Here is a 20000-nt window from a genome sequence, read left to right as displayed (position 1 = left end):
TGACAGAGGGTGACAGAGGGTGACAGAGGGTGACAGAGGGTGAGAGGGTGACAGAGGGTGACAGAGGGTGACAGAGGGTTACAGAGGGTGACAGAGGGTGACAGAGGGTGAGAGAGGGTGACAGAGGGTGTCAGAGGGTGACAGAGGGTGACAGAGGGTGACAGAGGGTGAGAGGGTGACAGAGGGTGTCAGAGAGTGACAGAGGGTGACAGAGGGTGAGAGGGTGACAGAGGGTGAGAGGGTGACAGAGGGTGACAGAGGGTGAGAGGGTGACAGAGGGTGTCAGAGGGTGACAGAGGGTGACAGAGGGTGACAGAGGGTGACAGAAGGTGACAGAGGGTGAGAGGGTGACAGAGGGTGTCAGAGGGTGACAGAGGGTGACAGAGGGTGACAGAAGGTGACAGAGGGTGACAGAGGGTGACAGAGGGTGACAGAGGGTGAGAGGGTGACAGAGGGTGACAGAAGGTGACATAGGGTGACAGAGGGTGACAGAGGGTGAGAGTGTGACAGAGGGCGACAGAGGGTGACAGAGGGTGACAGAGGGTTAGAGGGTGACAGAGGGTGTCAGAGAGTGACAGAGGGTGACAGAGGGTGACAGAGGGTGTCAGAGAGTGAGAGGGTGACAGAGGGTGACAGAGGGTGAGAGGGTGACAGAGGGTGACAGAAGGTGACAGAGGGTGACAGAGGGTGACAGAGGGTGAGAGGGTGACAGAGGGTGACAGAAGGTGACAGAGGGTGACAGAAGGTGACAGAGGGTGAGAGGGTGACAGAGGGTGACAGATGGTGAGAGGGTGACAGAGGGTGACAGAAGGAGACATAGGGTGTCAGAGGGTGACAGAGGGTGTCAGAGGGTGACAGAGGGTGACAGAGGGTGTCAGAGGGTATCAGAGGATGTCAGAGGGTGACAGAGGGTGACAGAGGGTGACAGAGGGTGACAGAGGGTGTCAGAGGGTGAGAGGGTGACAGAGGGTGACAGAGGGTGACAGAGGGTGACAGAAGGTGACAGAGGGTGAGAGGGTGTCAGAGGGTGTCAGAGGGTGACAGAGGGTGACAGAGGGTGAGAGGGTGACAGAGGGTGACAGAAGGTGACCGAGGGTGAGAGGGTGACAGAGGGTGTCAGAGGGTGACAGAGGGTGAGAGGGTGACAGAGGGTGTCAGAGGGTGACAGAGGGTGACAGAGGGTGAGAGGGTGACAGAGGGTGACAGAGGGTGACAGAAGGTGACAGAGGGTGACAGAGTGTGAGAGGGTGACAGAGGGTGACAGAAGGTGACAGAGGGTGAGAGGGTGACAGAGGGTGACAGAGCGTGAGAGGGTGACAGAGGGTGACACAAGGTGACAGAGGGTGTCAGAGGGTCACAGAGGGTGTCAGAGGGTGACAGAGGGTGACAGAGGGTGTCAGAGGGTGACAGAAGGTGACAGAGGGTGATAGAGGCTGTCAGAGGGTGTCAGAGGGTGTCAGAGGGTGACAGAGGGTGACAGAGGGTGAGAGGGTGACAGAGGGTGACAGAGGGTGACAGAAGGTGACAGAGGGTGACAGGGTGACAGAGGATGAGAGGGTGAAAGAGGGTGACAGAGGGTGACAGAAGGTGACAGAGGGTGACAGAGGGTGACAGAGGGTGACAGAAGGTGACCGAGGGTGAGAGGGTGACAGAGGGTGTCAGAGGGTGACAGAGGGTGAGAGGGTGAAAGAGGGTGTCAGAGGGTGACAGAGGGTGACAGAGGGTGAGAGGGTGACAGAGGGTGACAGAGGGTGACAGAAGGTGACAGAGGGTGACAGAGGGTGAGAGGGTGACAGAAGGTGACAGAGGGTGAGAGGGTGACAGAGGGTGACAGACGGTGAGAGGGTGACAGAGGGTGACACAAGGTGACAGAGGGTGTCAGAGGGTCACAGAGGGTGTCAGAGGGTGACAGAGGGTTACAGAGGGTGACAGAGGGTGTCAGAGGGTGACAGAAGGTGACAGAGGGTGACAGAGGCTGTCAGAGGGTGACAGAGGATGTCAGAGGGTGTCAGAGGGTATCAGAGGATGTCAGAGGGTGACAAAGGGTGACAGAGGGTGACAGCGGGTGACAGCGGGTGTCAGTAAGTGTAATTTGATGCAGAGTTGGACGCACCTTCGATGATGCCCCACTTGGTCTTGCGTCCCAGGACCTTGTTGCCATTGACCTGGTGCTCCCTGTCAGTGCCCACCACAGCAAAGGGGATGCACTCCTACACACACACACACACACACACACACACACACACAGACACAGACACAGACACAGACACAGAGACACAGACACAGACACAGACACAGACACACACACACACACACACATACACACACACACAGACACAGACACAGACACACAGACACAGACACAGACACAGACACACACACACACACATACACACACACAGACACAAACACACACAGACAGACACAGACACAGACACAGACACAGACACACACACACACAATGGGAAATAAGAACATGCTCTTCATCAGACAAAAGTATTATAAATGTGGGTCGACGTCATAATGAAATAATGTCTGGACGCTGAGAAGACTCTGGATTGTTTGTTGGTATTAATTATTTAAAGTGCTGAACAAATTTCAACTAGACGACGTAATAAAAAAGTATATCAGGGCGCTTTATAAAAGAGGGGTGGGACAGGGCTGTGCCTGGTCTCCCCTCCTGTTTGCTTTGCATGTGGAAAGATTTGCCCATATACTTGACAATCTTAAATCAATTCACGGTGTTATAATTGATGGGATGGAACATTAAATTGCCTGCTGCAGATGATATTCTATTGTATTTGACCAAACTAGACATTTCCATACCCAATGTGATGAACCAAGAAGTTGGTCCAGTGTCTGGAAACAAATGGAATGTCCAAAAATGTTAATGACCTCATATTACATGAACATTTGGCTCTTATCCCATACTTAAAGGTGGTATGGACGATTTTTTTCAGCAAATTGTTTATCATATTTCCTCGTGGCGTGGATAAATCATTTGTCCTGCCACGTGTCAATCATAAAACGCACCTACCGCTCACCTGCAGCCGCGTCAGGCTCGTCCCCACGTTTCCGCGTGCCTAAGCGCATGGATCTATCATAATAATGTTCCCTCAGTGTACGGGGCAAAATGAAGACGGAGAAAGACAGTTCGAGCTGACGCAGAAGTGGACAGAAATCTATGGGAGACGAGAGATGCGATGTGATCCGTCGCGCTAATAAACAAACACACGTGTGTGTTGTATCAGTCCACACGGGGGAGTGGCATGAGCACGGGGGAGTGGCATGAGCACGGGGGAGTGGCATGTGCACGGGGGAGTGGCATGTGCACGGGGGAGTGGCATGTGCACGGGGGAGTGGCATGAGCACGGGGGAGTGGCATGTGCACGGGGGAGTGGCATGTGCACGGGGGAGTGGCATGTGCACGGGGGAGTGGCATGAGCACGGGGGAGTGGCATGTGCACGGGGGAGTGGCATGAGCACAGGGGAGTGGCATGAGCACGGGGGAGTGGCATGTGCACAGGGGAGTGGCATGAGCACTTCCGCCTGCGTTCTCAAATCGCCGAAAAATCGTCCATACCGCCTTTAAGTCTAAATCAAAGAATTTAAACTATGAAAATGAATGTTTTATCCAGATTTCTGTTACAGACTCTTCTGATTTCCATCCCCAACGACGTTTGATGTAAACAATCTCAAGATTTATATGGCAAGGCAAAAAATTCTTATCCGATTTAAAACTCTACAATTATCAAAATAAATTGGGGTTTATCTTTTCTGAAAAATTACTTTATTCCAGCTCAGATCAGAGCGTTGCTGGTGTGACCCAGAATATGAAGCTCAAAGGAAACATACTGAGAGTCATGTGGTGCCGGGGGTTCCTGTACAGGTCTTATACTGAGAGTCATGTGGTGCCTGAGGTTCCTGTACAGGTCTTATACTGAGAGTCATGTGGTGCCGGGGGTTCCTGTATTGGTCTTATACTGAGAGTCATGTGGTGCCGGGGGTTCCTGTACAGGTCTTATACTGAGAGTCATGTGGTGCTGGGGGTTCCTGTACAGGTCTTATACTGAGAGTCATGTGGTGCCTGAGGTTCCTGTACAGGTCTTATACTGAGAGTCATGTGGTGCCGGGGGTTCCTGTACAGGCCTTATACTGAGAGTCATGTGGTGCCGGGGGTTCCTGTACAGGTCTTATACTGAGAGTCATGTGGTGCTGGGGGTTCCTGTACAGGTCTTATACTGAGAGTCATGTGGTGCCTGAGGTTCCTGTACAGGTCTTATACTGAGAGTAATGTGGTGCCGGGGGTTCCTGTACAGGTCTTATACTGAGAGTCATGTGGTGCCGGGGGTTCCTGTACAGGTCTTATACTGAGAGTCATGTGGTGCCGGGGGTTCCTGTACAGGTCTTATACTGAGAGTCATGTGGTGCCAGGGGTTCCTGTACAGGTCTTATACTGAGAGTCATGTGGTGCCGGGGGTTCCTGTACAGGTCTTATACTGAGGGTAATGTGGTGCCGGGGATTCCTGTACAGGTCTTATACTGAGAGTCATGTGGTGCCGGGGGTTCCTGTACAGGTCTTATACTGAGAGTCATGTGGTGCCGGGGGTTCCTGTACAGGTCTTATACTGAGAGTCATGTGGTGCCGGGGGTTCCTGTACAGGTCTTATACTGAGAGTTATGTGGTGCCAGGGGTTCCTGTACAGGTCTTATACTGAGAGTTATGTGGTGCCAGGGGTTCCTGTACAGGTCTTATACTGAGAGTCATGTGGTGCTGGGGGTTCCTGTACAGGTCTTATACTGAGAGTCATGTGGTGCCGGGGGTTCCTGTACAGGTCTTATACTGAGAGTCATGTGGTGCCGGGGGTTCCTGTACAGGTCTTACTGCAGATGAGTCGCTTGAGTCATGAGGAGGAGGTGGAGAATCCTTGAGTGAAATCTGTTCTTACAACATGGAAGGAGCTGATCAAAAGATACAAACTAAACAAAGATGTTACAATCTTAAACTGGTTGTCTTATGACCAAGGTTTGGATTTTATACAATATGGCTGACTTCCTGTAGGGAAAAAGCTGAGGAGAGACCGGAAGTAGTTTCCCGTTTACCCTAGCTTTAGCAACATCTCAGAGCCACACAAACTTGGAATTATTTAATGTCTTTTTGTAAATTGCTGAGAATGGCTGCGAATGATTTAAAATTTGAATTCAGGTATTATTTCATGTTGATATATTAAGAACACATAAGTTAGGTTGTGTTGATGTAAGTTGGTCACGCAATAGAGGTCGGCCTCTGGACCCAGAGCCAGGACCTGAACACGGAGAATCAGGCCGACATTAACCTAATCAAATCAAAGAACTCTAAGATGAATTGGGACCAGAGCCTTCGGTTAGATCTAGTTTAGATTTAGCTAACATCCAGTTTAGTTGGATGAGCTGTTGTCTTAAGTTAGTATTCCAACTTACCTCTGGGCTCTGATGGTAAACTTGGTCCGTTATGTTATTATTATATTTCTAAAGCTGTGTGTTTGGTCCATTTAAGACTGTGTTCTGTCCCTTTTTCACCCTGAGGTGCTGCTGCTCACCCTGATGCTGCTGTTGAGGATGCGCTCCTCTGGGTCCTCGTCATACTGTTTCTGGGGGTAGACCTGGATGCCGTTAGCCGCTAGGTCCTGTCGGATCTGTGTCAGGAGCAGATGGTTAACGTGAGCCACTGCAGACCAGAAGCAGCGGAGGTAGAGATAGATTCACCCTGTGCTTAAAGTCAAGCCGCTCCTCCAGTGTTAGCGTGTCGGCTTTAGCAATGACCGGCACGATGCTAACGATGCTCCCCAAGTGTTTCAGCAACTCCACGTCTATGGCCCGTAACCTGCCGCAGACACAGAGCCACATCATAATGCACCAGACTGTACTGTATCACACAACAGATTAAACCATTCTGTAAGCTTAGTATGGGACATTACTATTGAGGATATGTACTTCAGTAGGGCGGAGTCTAATAATATATTTACTAATATAAAATGTCACGTTCCAAATGTTGTCTTTTATATGAAAATATAAAAAAATGGTCTTTCGTCCTTTTCTGGCGAAGCATTACCACATTCTAGAATCTGAACGCAAATATATATATTCAGGCTATTTTAGTTCATTTTGGACACATCACAGGTATTTCACATAGTATAATTTCAACTCGAATGTAAACAGGCAAAACAACACATTTATATAAGGCCTTATTTCATTAGCAAGGATCATGCAACCACGAATCAGAATCAGAAAGGGGTTCATTACCATTAAAGTGCAACATACAACACAAATAATAATAGTAGCAAAATACATCAAAAGGGCATGCATTACATTTAGAATTTACAAATCAAATAGACTTGGTCAGGATAAATACACAAATTACAGTTGATTAGAACAGTGCAAAAAATAAGCAGTGCAATAAATGGTTGTTGGTTTGAATAACTTAAAGTGGCACGAGTCCAACGGGCAGATCGAAAGAAACTGCTCTTGAGGCTGGAGGTTCTGGTCCGGATGGGCCGTAGCCTGCTGCATGAGGGGAGTGGCCTCCTGCCTGAGGGGAGTGGCTTCCTGTCTGAGGGGAGTTGCCTCCTGCCTGAGGGGAGTAGCCTCCTGCCTGAGAGGAGTGGCTTCCTGTCTGAGGGGAGTTGCCTCCTGCCTGAGGGGAGTAGCCTCCTGCCTGAGGGGAGTGGCCTCCTGTCTGAGGGGAGTGGCCTCCTGCCTGAGGGGAGTGGCCTCCTGCTTGAGGGGAGTGGCCTCCTGCTTGAGGGGAGTGGCTCAAATAGTCCATGTCCAGGGTGAGAAGGGTCAGCAGTGATCAGACCTGCTCGTCCCAGAGTCCTGGAGACGTCCAGGTCCTGCAGAGATGAAGTCTGCAGCCGAACACCTTCTCATCAGAGGGCGCTGTAGTCTCTGTTTGTCCCTGGCTGTGGCTCCAGTGTACCACACGGTGATGGAGGAGGTGATGGAGGAGGTGATGGAGGAGGTGATAGAGGAGGTGATGGCCGTGTAGAACTGCACCATCATCTCCACTGGCAGCTTGTCTTTCCTCAGCAGCAGCAGCAGGAAGTACATCCTCTGCTGGGCCTTCTTGATGAGGAGCTGATGGTGGCTCCCACTTTCCTGAAGTCCACGATCATCTCCACTGTCTTCTGGGCGTTAAACTTCAGGTTATTACCGCTGCACCAGGACACCAGCCACTCCACCTCCTGTAGACGGACTCATCCCCGTCCAAGATGAGCCCGATGAGGGTGGTGTCGTCATGGTGATGATGGTGGTGTCGTCCACAAACTTGATCAGTTTTACAGATGGAAGTGCAGCAGTTTGTGCACAGGAAGAAGAGCAGGGGAGAAAGTACACAACCCTGTGGAGCTCCTGTGCTGATAGTCCGTGTGTTTGAGACATTCTGCCCCAGCTGAACCCACTGCCTCTGATCCCTCCTGGAGCAGAGCAGGAGATGGTGTTGATGCAGAGCTGAAGTCCACAAACAGGATCCTGGCGTCCAGATAATGCAAGATGAAGTGGAGAGCCAGGTTGAACGTGTCGTCTACAGAACTGCTGGGGTCCATCAGGGGGTCCATCAGGGGGGAGGTGAAGGACTTGAGGTGGGGGAGGACCAGGCGCTCAAATGACTTCATAACTACAGACGTCAGCGCCTCAGGCCTGTAGTCATGAAGTCTAGAAAGACCCCACGCTGCAGACAAGCCCCAACTGGCCAAAGGACTCCACAAAGAGCTTGTTTATAAAAAAGTAAGCTTTTTCTTTTTTTCACAGCCGCATAAAGGCACTTGAACGCCCCCTGATGGAGGAACGGTGTTTTCCATCATGGACTCCCTCTGTGTCACAGACCCTCCCTCAGTGTCTCAGACCCTCCCTCAGTGTCTCAGACCCTCCCTCTGTGTCACAGACCTCCCTCTGTGTCACAGACCCTCCCTCAGTGTCTCAGACCCTCCCTCTGTGTCACAGACCTCCCTCTGTGTCACAGACCCTCCCTCAGTGTCTCAGACCCTCCCTCAGTGTCTCAGACCCTCCCTCTGTGTCACAGACCTCCCTCTGTGTCACAGACCCTCCCTCAGTGTCTCAGACCCTCCCTCAGTGTCTCAGACCCTCCCTCAGTGTCACAGACCCTCCCTCAGTGTCACAGACCCTCCCTCTGTGTCACAGACCCTCCCTCAGTGTCACAGACCCTCCCTCTGTGTCACAGACCCTCCCTCAGTGTCTCAGACCCTGCCTCAGTGTCTCAGACCCTCCCTCAGTGTCACAGACCCTCCCTCATTGTCACAGACCCTCCCTCTGTGTCACAGACCTCCCTCTGTGTCACAGACCCTCCCTCAGTGTCTCAGACCCTCCCTCAGTGTCTCAGACCCTCCCTCAGTGTCACAGACCCTCCCTCAGTGTCACAGACCCTCCCTCTGTGTCACAGACCCTCCCTCAGTGTCACAGACCCTCCCTCTGTGTCACAGACCCTCCCTCAGTGTCTCAGACCCTCCCTCAGTGTCTCAGACCCTCCCTCAGTGTCACAGACCCTCCCTCTGTGTCACAGACCCTCCCTCAGTGTCACAGACCTCCCTCAGTATCACAGACCTCCCTCAGTGTCTCAGACCCTCCCTCTGTGTCACAGACCCTCCCTCAGTGTCACAGACCTCCCTCCGTGTCAGAGACCTCCCTCAGTGTCTCAGACCCTCCCTCAGTGTCACAGACCTCCCTCTGTGTCACAGACCCTCCCTCAGAGTCTCAGACCCTCCCTCAGTGTCTCAGACCCTCCCTCTGTGTCACAGACCCTCCCTCAGTGTCACAGACCTCCCTCTGTGTCACAGACCTCCCTCTGTGTCACAGACCCTCCCTCAGTGTCTCAAACCCTCCCTCAGTGTCACAGACCCTCCCTCAGTGTCTCAGACCCTCCCTCTGTGTCACAGACCCTCCCTCAGTGTCACAGACCTCCCTCTGTGTCACAGACCCTCCCTCAGTGTCTCAGACCCTCCCTCTGTGTCACAGACCCTCCCTCAGTGTCTCAGACCCTCCCTCAGTGTCTCAGACCCTCCCTCTGTGTCACAGACCCTCCCTCAGTGTCACAGACCTCCCTCTGTGTCACAGACCCTCCCTCAGTGTCACAGACCCTCCCTCTGTGTCTCAGACCCTCCCTCAGTGTCACAGACCCTCCCTCAGTGTCTCAGACCCTCCCTCAGTGTCTCAGACCCTCCCTCTGTGTCACAGACCCTCCCTCAGTGTCACAGACCTCCCTCAGTGTCTCAGACCCTCCCTCAGTGTCACAGACCTCCCTCTGTGTCACAGACCCTCCCTCTGTGTCACAGACCTCCCTCAGTGATAACCTTATACATAGGGTTAGGCTTCTGTTTAAAGACTGTTGGGGGCCTTGGGGGCCTCCACCTCGCCCATTAGTGTTTCTATCTCGGAGAAATCCTCTTTTTCCAACTTTTCTCGTTCGGTTTGTGGCCCCGTGTCTCGCCCTTATGAATATGATGATGATGATTTGCATGGCCATAGATGAAGGTGTGTTGGGATTAGAAAGAGGGAAGTATTCTTGTCCATTCTGGTACGCACTCTTTCAAGTACAATTTCATGTACTTTTTTATAAATGAGGCCCCAGGTCTCTAAATGAGCTCTGAGCGTGGCGAGCTCTGAGCGTGGCGAGCTCTGAGCGCCTGTGCAGGTTATTTTGTTCTGTCCCAATCAAATAAACATATAAATAATTTCAAAACAACAGCATTATATAGATATTCCATCCGACTATAAGATGAACACATGGCTTAAGCAGTGACCCAGGTGATGTGGTCAGACCTGTGTCCAGTCGGGGGCAGGAAGTAGACGCAGCAGTGCACCCTGGTGTCAGGAATGTGGCGTTTCCGCATGACGCTCAGCTCCTCCCTCAGGTACTTCTCGTACTGCTCCTTCATGTAGGCCACGATCGGCTCCCAACTGCAAGACAACAGCAGCATCACATGATGGTGTAAATGTCCCTCTGGATGGACGAGACATGAAAGTATATAATATATAATATATAAGAACGTATGTGGAGTGTAGCTCACATTTAGACATTATTAAGTCATGGGTTTGTGTCAAATGTTTTTTAGAATAAATACTTTCTTATTATCGGTGCACAATGAATGGACTGAGATATTGTGCTCACCAGTTGTTATTGTTGATGTGGTCTCCAAAGCCGGGCGTGTCCACCACGGTCAGCTTCATTCTCACGCCCTTCTCCTCGATAACTGCACAGCACAAGCACAGCAGCCCCACTCAAATACTTGTACTCAAATACTTGTACTCAAATACTTGTACTCAAACACTTGTACTCAAATACTTGTACTCAAATACTTGTACTTTTCTGGACAGATGTTGACCTGTGTCAATCACAGCCTGGTTCTACTCCTGAACCACAAACACAGTGACATTCATGGGACCAAGAGATGTAAGAATAAAGTTACTTTAACGTGATATAACTAAGATGAGATATTCCTTTATTGTCCCACATGGGGAAATTTCATTGGTGCAACGCAGGTAGATCCAGAGGTAGATACAGAAGAACAGATCACTTATAGGAAGTCTGAAAAACACTTTCAGTAGAAGATCTCCTATAAATAAATAAAAACTCCCCTAGACAAATAAATAAATACATAAATACCATTGCATGTGATCACGACAGTAATTGCACATGAATATGTGTCACGACAGCACATAGATTGCACATGAATTTCACAGTAATTGCACATGAATTGCACATGAATTCCAACAGCAATTGCACATATGACAGAATTGCACATCAGTATTAGGTTAGGTCAGTATTGCGAGTGTGCAGTACTAACAGTTTTTGTTATAAAGTCTGACAGCAGCAGGAAGGAAAGACCTACGGAACCTTTCCTTCACACATCGAGGGTGGATTAGTCTCTCACTGAAGCTGCTCTCCAGAGCGGACAGAGTGTCCTGCAGGGGACAGAGTGTCCTGCAGGGGGTGACACTCATGGTCCAGCATAGATGTGAATCTAGCCAGGACCCTCCTGTCCCCCACCTCCTGCACCGAGTCCAGAGCACAGCCCAGGACGGAGCTGGACTTCTTGATGACTCTGTCCAGCCTCTTCCTCTCCCTCTCTGTGATGCTGCTGCTCCAGCAGGCCACACCGTACAGGAGGGCTGATGCCACCACAGAGTCGTAGAAGGTCTTCAGGAGTGGCCCTGTCACTCCAAAAGACCTGAGTCTCCTCAGGAGGTAGAGCCGACTCTGGCTCTTCCTGTACAGTGCGTCTGTGTTATGAGTCCAGTCCAGTTTGTGGTTCAGATGAACACCCAGGTACTTGTATGAGTCCACTCTCTCAATGTCCCGTCCCTGGATGTTCACTGGCGAGGGGGCAGTGGGGTGGCGTCTGCGGAAATCCACCACCATCTCCTTGGTCTTCCCTGCGTTGATGAGGAGGTGGTTCCGCTGACACCAGTCCACAAAGTCCTGCTCCAGTCCTCTGTACTCCTCGTCATCGTCGTCCGTGATGAGTCCGATGATGGCAGAGTCATCAGAGAACTTCTGCAGGACACAGCTGTCCGTGTCATGTCTGAAGTCTGCAGTGTAAAGGGTGAAGAGAAAGGGCGCGAGGACAGTGCCCTGGGGCGCCCCCACACTGCAGGTCCGAGTGTCAGACACACAGTTCCGGGCTCTCACAAACTGGGGTCGGTCTGTGAGGTAGTCCAGGATCCACTCTGCCAGGTCATACTCCACACCAGCCGTCTCCAGCTTGTCCCTCAGGAGCAGCGGCTGGATGGTGTTGAAGGTGCTGGAAAGATCGAAGAACAGAATCCTCACAGAGCTGCCAGGCTTTTCCAGGTGAGAGAGAGAGCGGTGCAGCAGGGAGATGACAGCGTCCTCCACTCCGATGCCAGAACGATATGCAAACTGCAGCGGGTCCATGGCTGAGCTCACGGTGGAGCGGAGGTGGTCCAGGACCAGCTCCAGTGTCTTCATCAGGTGGGACGTGAGAGCCACTGGCCTGAAGCTGTTGAGGTCTTTGGGGCGCGGTGTCTTGGGCACAGGTACCAGACAGGAGGTCTTCCAGACCTGTGGTACCACCCTCAGCTTCAGGCTCATGTTGAAGACATGCTCCATAACTCCACACAGTTCATCTGCGCAGGACTTAAGGAGCCTGGGGCTGATGCCATCAGGTCCTGCTGCCTTCCTCACTTTAATCCTCTTCAGCTCACTCCTCACCTGTGCTGCTGTGACAGTCAGTGGTTGGCAGGGGGACCGTGTGCTGGGGGGATGGGTGAGTCCAGGCGAAGTGGGGAGCTGATGGTCCGGGGCAGATAAGCGAAGAGGAACAGATGCAGGGCATTGTCCAGCTGTGGAAGAGGGAGCATGCAGCTGTGCAGGGGGAGGGGCGGGTGACTGATCAAACCTCAAGAAGTGAGCATTTAAATCAATCACCCACTGTAGATCCCCCTCTGTCTGGGCAGGGGGGATTTTGAAGCCCGAGATGGTTTTCAGGCTCCTCCACACTCCCTGAATGTTCTTTTGCTGCAGCTGCTCCTCCATCCTCCTCTTGTAGCCGGCCTCAGCCTGCCTGATCTTCCTCCTCAGCTCCTTCTGCACAGTCCTCAGCTCCTCCTTGTTCCCTGACCTGAAGGCTCTCTTCTTCTCCTTCAGCAGAGCCTTCAGTTCACGGTTAATCCATGGCTTGTTGTTTGGAAAACACCGCACCGTCCGGGAGGGAACAATGTTCTCAAAACAGAAGTTGATGTAGTCCGTGATGCACTCTGTGATTGTGTTGATGTCCTCCCCATGTGGGTCATAAAGCTCAGTCCAGACAGTGGTGCTGAAGCAGTCCCTCAGAGCCTCCTCGCTCTCAGCAGACCACATCCTCACCTCACGGGACACCACAGGCTGCCTGCGCACGATGGGTTCATACACAGGCCTCAGATGTACAAGGTTGTGGGCCGAGCTGCCCAGAGGAGGGAGGGGGGAAGAAGAATAAGCCTCCTTGGTGTTGGCAAAAAACAAGTCCAATGTTCTATTCTCTCTGGTGGGGCAGGTAACATACTGGGTGTATGTTGGTAGGACAGAAGAGGGAGGAGCGTGGTTAAAGTCACCAGAGATGAGGAAGAGAGCCTGTGGATGCTGTGTTTGCAGCCTACAAGTGCAGGAGAGCAGTGCTTCACAAGCATTTTCAGCATTGGCAGACGGGGCCACATAGACTGCGATCAAAATCACATGTGAGAACTCCCGGGGCAGATAATATGGCCTCATGCCAATAGCCAATAGTTCAATATCCTTGTTACATAGCTGCTCCCTCACTGTGCAGTGTTCGGGTTGGACCAGCTCCTGTTCACATACACCGCCAGACCTCCACCTCTTTTCTTCCCGCATTCTCTCGTTCTGTCCGCCCGCAGCAGATGAAAATTGTCCAAACCTACAATAGAGTCTGGCATTTCTGCTGTTAACCAGGTCTCTGTGAAAATCAAGACGCTGCTGTCCCTATAAATCCTCTGGGACCGCATGAGGCTCGCTATTTCCGTCATTTTATTTTGAAGGGACCTGACGTTACCCATGACTACGGCGGGAACCGACTTCCTGTTTGTCCCTCTCTTCTCTCAAATCAAATCAAATCAAATCAATTTATTTTTGTAAGGCCCAAAATCACAACAACAGTTGCCTCTGAGGGCCACAGGGAGAAATGAATCAACAATGTCTGTGGTGGCGATGGAGTCAGACAATGTCTCGGAGTTTACGTCCAGCCCGTCTGCCTCGTTGCGTTTTCCTTAGGATGTCCGCCGGGATAACGTGACGATCTCCGGGTAAGACGACTGTTCTCCGCAGTTTCATGAGTTCCTCCTTTGTGTAAACGCGGTACGGCGCCGGCCGGGGGGCGGGGCCGGAGCCAGGGGCGGGGCCGGAGCCGGGGGGCGGGGCCGGAGCCGGGGGACTCAGAGCCAAGACACATCGCAACGACACGACGAAAACACTCAATCCAGCCGAATAAAGTCAAAACAAGTTCATTTAAAGCGATTCCAGTGTGTGTCCCGATCGTTGGTGAAGTTCCTCTTTCATATAAACGTGTATATAAACGTGTACCGACGACACGCCGTACTTTAGCGCGGTCGGAGGGCGCGGGGGGGGGGGGCTGGTGGGCTCGCTCGGAGCTAGCTCACATCACAACAACACAACGAACGCAACGAAAAACGCTCAAATCCAGCCGAAAAAAGTCAAAAACAGTTGAATAAAAAACTATTCCAGCGCGTGTCCCTATCGTACAGTAAAATAGAAAAAATATACTAACTATATTTACAAAATATAGGAGATAAAGCACAATAAGTGTGAGAAAGAAGAGAGAGCGTTTACACCGGGCTGCTAGCTGTACCAGCGCCTTATGACGTACTCAAGTAGAAGTAAAACCTTTCATAAAATATATTTCATATTTAGTAGGAGTACTCTACTGGAGTACTGTGAAACAGTTCATACATACAATGTTTCAGTCTGTTTACTGATGAGGGAATGTTACTTTCATGAAGATAGAATTAGCCAAATATAAGAATTGAATTAAATGTCAGTTTCTTATTATTCGTTTCATGAAAACCAAAAATAATTTGTTCAAATTTTAATCTAAACTTGGAATCAATTTGAAGTCTTTCCAAAAGGTTTTTACAAAAGTGCAATTCTAAAAAACATGATCATTTCAGGGGATTTTGGACAAAAAGTGCAGGTCAGATCTTTAGTTTTAATATATCTTTGCATCAATGGATCAGTGGAGTAAATTCTATGAATTAATTTAAAAGAGACAAGGAAGATTCAAAGTTTATAGTGTCCAGGACATTTGTCCAGTAGAAAAGAGCCGAGGGCCCAGAGACCACCTCACATGTCCTTCTGTTGTCCTTCTGGACACGAGTCAAACACGTGTGGACATAGTCTCATCAACAATAGCCTTAAACACCTCACATGTCCTTCTGTTGTCCTTCTGGACACGAGTCAAACAAGTGTGGACATAGTCTCATCAATAATAGTCTTAAACACCTCACATGTCCTTCTGTTGTCCTTCTGGACACGAGTCAAACAAGTGTGGACATAGTCTCATCAATAATAGTCTTAAACACCTCACATGTCCTTCTGTTGTCCTTCTGGACACGAGTCAAACAAGTGTGGACATAGTCTCATCAATAATAGTCTTAAACACCTCACATGTCCTTCTGTTGTCCTTCTGGACACGAGTCAAACAAATGTGGACATAGTCTCATCAATAATAGTCTTAAACACCTCACATGTCCTTCTGTTGTCCTTCTGGACACGAGTCAAACAAGTGTGGACATAGTCTCATCAATAATAGTCTTAAACACCTCACATGTCCTTCTGTTGTCCTTCTGGACACGAGTCAAACAAGTGTGGACATAGTCTCATCAATAATAGTCTTAAACATGTCCAGTGGTCACAGCATCAGAGACAAATGTCTGTCCCGCCCGTGTCAACGTCCACACACAATGTCAACGTCCACACACAAAGTCAATGTCGACACAAAGTCAACGTCTACACACAAAGTCAATGTCCACATACAAAGTCAATGTCCACACACAAAGTCAATGTCCACACACAAAGTCAATGTCCACACACAGAAGTTTGTTCTCTTAAAGGAATAATAGAGGATTTTTCGACGATTTGAGAACTCAAGTGACTTGTTCTTTCCAAGAGGCCGCCTCCCACTAAACCTCGTGCAGAAGCAGGAAACAGCTCCGCTGCTGCACGTGTGTTTGTTTAGTAGTGCGACTGATCACATCATCTCTCGTCTCCACAGATTTCCATTTCTTCTGAGTAGAAAAAGCTTCAGTTGTAGTCATCTGGACTCAGTTTGAAAAAATAGACGTTTCGACTCTCATCCAAGAGTCATTGTCAATAAAAGAATTTAGATCGAGAACTCCGATATTAATACTGTTCTGTGGTAAGACCCGCCCATTGGGAGGAGCCTTCCTGAAGTAGAAGGAGTTGTTTGTTTCAACAGAAACTCCCCCCTTGTATCTACCGAGCCTATTCAGAATCTTAATGGGCTATTAGAACTCTTTCTACTTCAGGAAGGCTCCGCCCAATGGGCGGGTCTTACCACAGAACAGTATTAATATCAGAGTTCTCGATCTAAATTCTTTTATTGACAATGACTCTTGGATGAGAGTCGAAACGTCTATTTTTTCAAACTGAGTCCAGATGACTACAACTGAAGCTTTTTCTACTATGGAACACGCCTGGACGAATGAGGGATTACACCGACATATTTCCAAGAATTTTGGGCCTAAAACCTTGGATTTAGTTCGGGAACTCGAATCTGTAGCCAGGAAACTAGCAGACAACAGGAATCACTTGAGGTTCAATCTTAGATGCAGACAGAACAATATGATCCCGAAGAGCCTGCAGATCAAATCACCGGTCAGAGGACACAGAGCAGAGAAGATTTGGAGAAGGAGCCTTATGCAGATGCTCAGTGAAAGGATCCAGGAAAACAACGTCAGAATTGATAAATTGAAAGACAGAACAGGAACTTTACAGGAGAAATTAACCAGCATACTCCCTGAAGAAGCTTTCAAAAGAGTGCTGGATTTTACACAGACAGCACAAGAAGCACAGCACAGGAAGAGCAAAGAACGCCAAATCAAGAAGTTCAACATTCTTTTGAACAAAAAGAATGCAGGTGAGGTCGAGCTAGACATTAGGACTGAAACAGACAAATTAGCGACCAGCAAAAACAATTGGATTAAGAACCTATCAGATCGTGTTCTGACACAGGCAGAAAAGGAGGTGCTTTCTAAAGGTCTCAACTTTTCTGTCACCTCTAAACACATCCCTACAGAGGACTACATCACAGCCACTGAAACGGCAATTAGAAACAACAAAATGACTGAATCGGAGGCTGCAGACCTGAGGCTACGTGTCACAGCGACCCTGAAGAGTGCCAAACCACCGCCTTCAAATATCACATTTGAAGAGAGAAAAGCACTTTCAGCACTGGAAAAAGATCATAGCATCAACATCCTCCCAGCAGACAAGGGACGTTGCACTGTGATTCTCAACGCAGCTGATTACGAAGCCAAAGTCCACACCCTCCTCGAGGACACGACCACATACGAGCGCTTGAAAAGAGATCCGACCAGTGGCTACAAGAAGAAAGTGATAGACTGTTTACAAAGGCTGGAAAAAGAGGAAGTGATAGACCGGCCTCTGTATTACAGACTGTATCCTGGTGAAGCCATGCCTTGCATTTATGGCCTTCCAAAAATACACAAAAAGGAGGTTCCACTCAGACCCATAGTGTGCAGCACAGATTCCATCACTTACAATGTGGCCAAGCATTTAACAACTATATTGGCTCCGCTTGTGGGGAATTCGGAACATCATGTGGAAAACACGCACAACTTTGTAGATAAAGTGAAACATCTCCAACTGGACCCAGATGACCTCATGGTTTCATATGATGTTGTGTCCCTGTTCACCTGCATCCCGACCTCTGATGCAGTAGCAGCGGTGAGGATCAGACTGCAGGAAGACACCACCCTACAGGAAAGGACCAAACTGACACCTGAACACATATGTAAACTGTTGGACATCTGTCTGAACACCACTTACTTTCAATTCCGGGGACAATTTTACAGACAGATTCATGGCTGTGCCATGGGCTCGCCCGTCTCTCCCATAGTGGCCAACCTGTACATGGAGCACTTTGAGAAGAAGGCAGAGGATCAGACTGCAGGAAGACACCACCCTACAGGAAAGGACCAAACTGACACCTGAACACATATGTAAACTGTTGGACATCTGTCTGAACACCACTTACTTTCAATTCCGGGGACAATTTTACAGACAGATTCATGGCTGTGCCATGGGCTCGCCCGTCTCTCCCATAGTGGCCAACCTGTACATGGAGCACTTTGAGAAGAAGGCACTGTCCTCATTCTCAGGCATAGCCCCAAAACTGTGGCTCCGCTATGTCGATGATACTTTTGTAACAATTAAGAAACAAGAGCTGGAAACCTTCTCTGATCACATCAATGCTGTGGACCCACATATCAGGTTTACAAGAGAAGACGCTAAGGAGAATCGCTTGGCCTTTCTTGATTGTTCCACGATCAGAGGAGAGGACGGGAAACTCCAAATAGAAGTATATAGGAAACCTACACACACGGACCAGTATCTGCTCTTTGGCTCCAACCACCCACTACAGCACAAGCTGGGGGTGATCAGAACCTTACAACACAGAGCTCAAGGTGTGCCCACCAGCTCAGAGGGCAAGAAGAAAGAGGAAAAACATGTCCGAAATGCCCTCTCAGCCTGTGGTTACCCCGCTTGGGCCCTCAACAGAGAGAAGAGAACCAAAAAGCAGGACAAATGGGAAACTGAACAGAGAAGGAAGGGTGTTTCTATCCCTTATGTGTCTGGCCTGTCGGAAAAACTGCAGAGAATTTTTAGACAACACGAAGTCCCTGTTTATTTTAAACCAGGAAACACTTAAAGACAAAAACTGGTTCACCCTAAGGACAAGTTGCCGACTCAAAAACAGAGCAATGTAGTTTATTCGATCCAATGCAGTGAAGAAAGTTGTAAAGAACGTTACATAGGTGAGACGAAACAGCCTCTACACAAGAGGCTTTATCAGCACAGAAGAAATACAAGTTCAGGACCTCAGAGTGCCGTGCATCTCCATCTTGAAGCCTCTAATCACTCGTTTGAAGACGGTGAGGTGAAGGTTTTAAGCAGGGAGAAAAGATGGTTTGAAAGAGGAGTCAAGGAAGCTATTTTTGTTAAAAAAGAAAGACCTTCTTTAAACAGAAATGGAGGGCTAAGGTTTAATCTGTTAATGTTATTTATAATGGGTTACTGAACCCCTGGAAAGGTAGAGGACCAGGACAAGGACATTTAGATGCTAATCAGGTACTCAGGGTGGTTGAGCCAGGGTCTCACAAAGACAAAGAGGATTCTAATAGCCCATTAAGATTCTGAATAGGCTCGGTAGATACAAGGGGGGAGTTTCTGTTGAAACAAACAACTCTTTCTACTTCAGGAAGGCTCCGCCCAATGGGTGGGTCTTACCACAGAACAGTATTAATATCAGAGTTCTCGATCTAAATTCTTTTATTGACAATGACTCTTGGATGAGAGTCGAAACGTCTATTTTTTCAAACTGAGTCCAGATGACTACAACTGAAGCTTATTTATAAGAAGGAGGGTCTTTATATGGAAAATTCATGGGTAAACTCATATTTACACATTTTCACACACATTGTTTTTAGCAGTTATAATGGGTATTAGTGATTAAAATTGTAATAAAACAGTTTGGCACAGTTGGCACATATTTGGATCACTTGTTCCGAATATACTTTTTGATACAAAAAGGTCAAAGCACTAAAATGCCTGTTCCTACAGATCTGAAACTTTACACAGTTGTTGTCGATAAGATAAACATCATGTACAGTGAACAGCATATGCACACAATGAAGTATGTCATGCTCAGGACCATTACAAATTGACAATATTCAGGCGAGACTAAAAAAAGGATGTTTTGTTTATATTTGGGCCTCTGTAGTGTAAGTTCTGAAGCCCTGACAGTGTGACATGTGCACATCTGCAGAAACTAGAAGGCCTAAGCTTTCTAATGATGCATCACACTTGCATGTGGAACAGAACATCCTCTTTTAATAAGCAATGACATTTGGGTCCAACCATTGTGCACAGGGTGAAATAGGTGGATGGTAACAGGTTAAACAAGCCTCTCCAGCACTGCCAACGTTTTATTGATGATTTTACTGAGATGTTTCAGTCGCACAGACTTTGATGGTTTGGTCATTACAGGTGATTTTCAATGTGCATGTTGATAATATTTGTGACAGAAATGCTAAAGAGCTTGATGCTGTCCTTGAAACCTTCAGTCTTACTCAGCATGTGAGAGGCCCCACCCACAGCAGAGAGGCCCCACCCACAGCAGAGAGGCCCCACCTACAGCAGAGTGGCCCCACCCACA

At 49.0% G+C, this 20000-nt stretch overlaps 1 protein-coding gene across 1 annotated transcript in view; it reads right to left on the bottom strand.

Annotated features, from left to right (window-relative positions):
- Positions 1–2113: 2113 nt before the first annotated feature.
- The window catches only part of LOC140379326 (neuronal-specific septin-3-like), a gene marked incomplete at its 3' end in the record, with an annotated part of 40502 nt that continues 22615 nt past the window's right edge, over positions 2114–20000 (bottom strand). The window contains exons 3-7 of the mRNA XM_072464190.1: positions 10163–10244; positions 9814–9951; positions 5746–5863; positions 5580–5675; positions 2114–2210 (exon numbers count right to left, since the gene is read on the bottom strand). Of these exons, the coding sequence (XP_072320291.1) occupies positions 2114–2210; positions 5580–5675; positions 5746–5863; positions 9814–9951; positions 10163–10244 (531 nt within the window). The remainder of the gene's footprint in view (positions 2211–5579; positions 5676–5745; positions 5864–9813; positions 9952–10162; positions 10245–20000) is intronic.

Source organism: Eucyclogobius newberryi, unplaced genomic scaffold, assembly GCF_026437365.1.
Source record: "Eucyclogobius newberryi isolate DKJ021-1_F unplaced genomic scaffold, fEucNew1.0.hap1 SCAF_407, whole genome shotgun sequence".
In the NCBI taxonomy this organism is placed as follows: Eukaryota; Metazoa; Chordata; class Actinopteri; order Gobiiformes; family Gobiidae; genus Eucyclogobius; species Eucyclogobius newberryi.
Note: the sequence above shows the minus strand (reverse complement) of the source record. Positions and strands in the feature narration are given on the sequence as shown.